The 4,967-nt window shown below is 38.4% G+C and overlaps 1 protein-coding gene across 1 annotated transcript; it reads right to left on the bottom strand.

The window, feature by feature from the left end:
* Positions 1-1,252: 1,252 nt before the first annotated feature.
* LOC122578639 (xyloglucan endotransglucosylase/hydrolase protein 9) lies at positions 1,253-2,706 on the bottom strand. The gene is made up of 3 exons (XM_043750643.1): positions 2,403-2,706; positions 2,105-2,298; positions 1,253-1,771 (listed from the first exon to the last, which is right to left on the bottom strand). The coding sequence occupies exons 1-3, from the start codon at positions 2,661-2,663 to the stop codon at positions 1,360-1,362; spliced, it is 867 nt and encodes a 288-aa protein (XP_043606578.1). The 5' UTR covers positions 2,664-2,706; the 3' UTR covers positions 1,253-1,359.
* Between the last annotated feature and the right edge of the window lie 2,261 nt (positions 2,707-4,967).

The following is a 4,967-nucleotide window of genomic DNA, read 5'->3' as shown; positions in this document are numbered from 1 at the left end:
CGCACATTAAGGATTCTAGTATTGAGTTGCTACTTCGGGGTGGCATTTACCGTTTTACCCCTTAAAGTTGCGCCTTCTTGAGTTTGTACGGTTTTGGTGCCCGTTTACGTTTTGCAGTGACTAGATGTACTTTGCTCTTCAAAAAGAAAATGATTATCATTGCGGATTCTCTCTCTCTCTCTCACACACACACACACAGAAAAGTTAAATTAGGAAATTCTTATTTTACGGACTACTAAGAACTCCTTCTACCTCTTTCTCCGGCCACCACCACCATCATCTCTGACCACCACTACCACCACCATGATCATTTCCGACCACCACCATGATCATCTGGCGATGGCGACCATCTCCGGCGAAACTTACACATGTGTAAGTAACTTACACATGTTTTAAGTACATTTTTTTAGATAGATCACCCATCACCGGTCACCCCTATGACCTATCACCCCTACGACCTATCACACTATGACCTATCACCCTTAAGGGCGAAGCCCGCTCCGAATCATAATTTTTATTCAACTTACACATGTGTAAGTCTCGCCGGAGATGAATATGGACGGAGATGTCGCCGGAGATGATCAATGGTGATTAGATCTGATAAAAATGGACGGTTTAGATCGAGTCCCTAACAGTCCCTAAAATAAGGAGTCCTTAATCTAACTCACCCCATATATATAGGGAATATGAGGCTGTTAGGCACCCAAGTTGGGTGAAAAACCCCTCACATACCTTTTTTTAAAAGATAAAAATCATGGGGGTCATGTATTTATTTAAACTATTAAAATATTAGTATGTGAGGGGTTTTTCACCCAAGTTGGTTCCATAACAGCCTCATACTCACTTTTCTATATATATATATATAAATTTACACGTCATACTTTATCGTTTTATTTGTCTTGTAACGTTCATTAATCTTTATCTGAAACATTTACTAAAAATGCAGTGGCAATGAATGGAAATCTAAAAATATCTTTATTCTACAGTCGATCGTTTGAATTTGTGCACAAGAGTAAATCATAAAATCACAAGAGCCAAACTTAGAAACAACTTTTCTGATGGACCCAAAATTTTGTTGAAAAATTCTACTGCTTTTGTCGTAGCATATGGCCCACAAGTCATGAACCCCGTGACCGAATATAATTTGATCCATCAACACACGTTTTAATAGTACCATAATCACACATTATTGCAATTTTATGCAGTTTTAATCACGTTTGAAATTAACTAAAATAAAATTAAAAAATTCACATTAACCAAAAATAAAGTTATCATACATTCCCTAAACTTGTAACATGAAGAACATGTCTTTTTTTCATCATTTTTACATACGTTCATTTGGATCCGTTACCCAACCAACTAATGACGATGGTGTTCGCATTCCAAAGGCACAGTGGGAAACCTAGCGGTGTCACTACAATAGTCATAAATCATATGGTTAGCCCGAACCCAAATCAACTGATGACTTTGGTGCACATTTAACTCGGACAAAACCGGTTCGTCCCACCACCCGCCACTATTTGCACATCTCTTAGCATTGTCCGAACTAGCAGTCGTAACCGGACACTCACAACCATCAATTTCAAACCCACGGTACGACGCCACAAATGGGGCATGACTCCAATCCGTCTTGACCCGACCCCCTTGTGTAGCCCAATCATCAGCATTCCATATCGAACTATATACACCCATTGCTTGGTCCTTAGGATATGGTATTCCCTTGTGTTCCAAATTTGTGTGTACTCTTATTGGTGTCTCGTCAACCAGAAACCTGTGTTACGAAATTTAAAATATTTATAAATATACAAGAAAAAAAATTATATCTAAGAATAAGCTAGTATCATTGTGCTATTGTTTACTAGTACCACAAGCTTTAAAGCTTATACATCTGACAACTCAAAAGTAAGGTGTGACATGACCACCCTATGTGTAATAAGTAAGGTATTTACTTTTTCCTACTTTCCTTTTCAGACCCATCATTGCACATTTCAATTTTAATACTAACTTTATATATAAAGTGAAATAAGTACCAAAGTTATACAATCATCATATAAAATATATATATACACATACATACATATATTCATGTATAAAAAATACTTACACAACTTGACGTTGATTCCACAAAATGGAGTAAGAATGAAAGTCTTTAGTTGGATCAAACCATAAATTCAATCTTTGTTCCCTGTTGCCTACACCATTAACATAAACATTTGTTTGAACTATGTAAGGCTCCCCTGTTGTATTGCCAAGGAACTCAAAATCAAACTCGTGGTGTTTTGCACCTTCGGATGACATCTGAAACGTATCATAAAAAAAAGTTATATAAAAAACAAGATAATAATGTACATACATTGATATAAAAAAAAAATAAGTACATTTGGGGATATGAATGAACTTACATAAAATGCAGTAACGGTGCCAGCTGAATCACCTTGAACTAGTTTAATTTGGACATTGACTTTACCAAACATATACTTTGACTTAGAAGAAAAACCAGCACCTGAAAAGTTATCAAGTTTCATATTGACTGCTTCACCATCAAATGAAAAATGGTCAGCAGCCCAATATGGTTGAAACAATTCTTCAAATTTTGGACTTGCATTTACATTTGCAAAGCAAACAAATAGTGACACAAATAAAGCAATTGTTAAAGAAGGCATTGTGTTTTTTTAGAAAATGTTGGAAGGGATTGAGAATGAGAGAGAGATTTGGTGAAATGTGTGTGCAAATGTGGGGTGGTTTTATAGGAGGAAATTTATGTGTGAGTATGGCCACGTAGGACATATTAAGGATGACACGTAGGATTAGTGGGGTATGGTAATTAGTACTCGTAAAATTTATTTAAACTTTAAATGAATAAAAAACTAGCCGTTTTGAGAGCTGGCTGTTAATGGGCTATGGGAGTAAAAGTGGGCACAGGGTTCGAATAGTCACTGTCGGAAAAGATAACTGCAGAAATAAACGAATTAAAAGCTGACAGGTGGCGTGCTACAGCTGGCTTACTGTACCGCCTAGCTGTCATTTGTGTAGTGGTGAAAAAGGACATACCTTTCTTTTAACATTCACCGTGCCTTATTGGAATTTGTTCAATTCCCACGCGATTTGTTGTTTGTGTTGTGTGATGCGTGAAGGCCAACTACATGAATTTATTTGAAATTATCATTCTCAAAAATAATACGAGTAATAAAAAAAAAATTGTTAGCATTTTGGAATTGGGATGAACTTTTTTTTTTTTTTTTAACATTCAGGTGGTTTATTAATACTAAAACGCCCAGCGAGAATCTAGGAAATATGATATAGGGAAAGTAGCAGATTACATACAGGGGTTTAAAAAAAAAGAAAAAAAATGAAGTCAAACAATCATTACATAAAGAGAAGAAACAAGGGGGTTACAAGGAAAAGGAATACCACTTTAGGCCAGTCAATAACGCGTTTGGCATGTCTAAGTGATAGCCATTGGAAGCTTAGGCTCTTGATTTCCTTGAAAACATAGCGGAGAGAGGGTTGCTTGCTAGAGAAGATGCGATCATTCCTCGTTTTCCATAGTGTCCAACAGAATGCAAAGATGATTAGGTTGATGAACTTCCTGTTTCCAGATTGGACATAAGGGTCTTTGTGAACATCAAGCAGCTCTCGAATAGAACCTGGTCTTAGGGCAAGGATCTTGCACCAGCTAAGAATGTTTGTCCACATGATGTTTGTAAAGGGGCAGTTTAGAAACAATTGGTCCACCGTTTCGTCAAAGCTGTTACATAGTGGCACATGCCTGAGGTGGTTTGGATGTTTCTTTTAGCAAGAGAGTCTCATGCCGGGAGTTAGTTTAATTGCATACGCCAACAAAAGACATTGATCTTCAAGGGTGCAATTTTATTCCATGGGAACAACCAGTTTTGTGGGTCGTAAGTTGCCTTTTTGAGCATCTGACTTAAAGATTTGGTAGTAAAGAGTCCACTCGGGTCGTGAAGCCAACGCCAAGTGTCTTCAGAATTTGTAAGTTGGTGCTCCTCAAGGAGTGAAAGTAGTGTCTTGAACTGATGTGTCTCGGATGGATAGGTCAGTGGACGTGTCCAATGCCACTCCCACAGGGGATGAGTACCGTTTCCAGTGCATTTCTCTCTGATATAGCATGCCTTGGATTTCTCTAAATTGAAGAGATCAGGGAATGAAACATATAGTGGGGTGTTTTTATTCGTGAGCAAGACCCACCCCAAAAAATGTTCCTACGTATAGATTCAAGTTTGGACAAAACACATACCGGAGCCTTATACAGGGAGAAGTAGTAGGCCGAAAGGCTGTTAAGGACGGAGCGGATGAGCGTGATTCTTCCCCCAAGAGTTAATGAAGTTGCTTTCCATTGTGACAAGTGGTTCTCAATGGTTCTAATCACCGGTGACCAATTTTTCAGCAAGTTCATATTGGCTCCAACAATTAGACATAGATAGGTCATAGGAAACTGTCTAGCACTACAGTTGAGGATGTTGGTGGAGATAGATATCGACTCAGGGGGCAGATTGAGACCATAAAAGCTGGATTTATGCAGGTTAATCTTTAAGCCCGATGTTAAGTGAAAAACTCTCATTATTCTGCCTATATTCGCGATTCGGGTAGCGGACCAAGACCCAACAAGATCGCATCATCGACATACAGAAGGTGAGAAATTGTTGGGCCAGAATTGGGTAGGCTTATACCAGAAATTAGGCCCAGATTGGTTACTTTGTTAATCATACATGAGAAAGCTTCCATCGCAATTAAGAACAAGAAGGGGGAAAGGGGATCCCCTTGGGGCATACCTCTCTCACAATTAAATTCATTGGTAGGGCACCCGTTGACCAAAATCGAAGATCTTGTTGAGTTCAAGATGCCACGAGTCCAAGTGATCCACCTATCAGGAAAGTTCATATGCCTCGTGATAGATAAGAGGAAAGTCCAACTCACAGAATCATATGCCTTTTCAAAATCGATCT

This window comes from Erigeron canadensis, chromosome 8 (assembly GCF_010389155.1).
Source record: "Erigeron canadensis isolate Cc75 chromosome 8, C_canadensis_v1, whole genome shotgun sequence".
NCBI classification, from domain to species: Eukaryota; Viridiplantae; Streptophyta; class Magnoliopsida; order Asterales; family Asteraceae; genus Erigeron; species Erigeron canadensis.
Note: the sequence above shows the minus strand (reverse complement) of the source record. Positions and strands in the feature narration are given on the sequence as shown.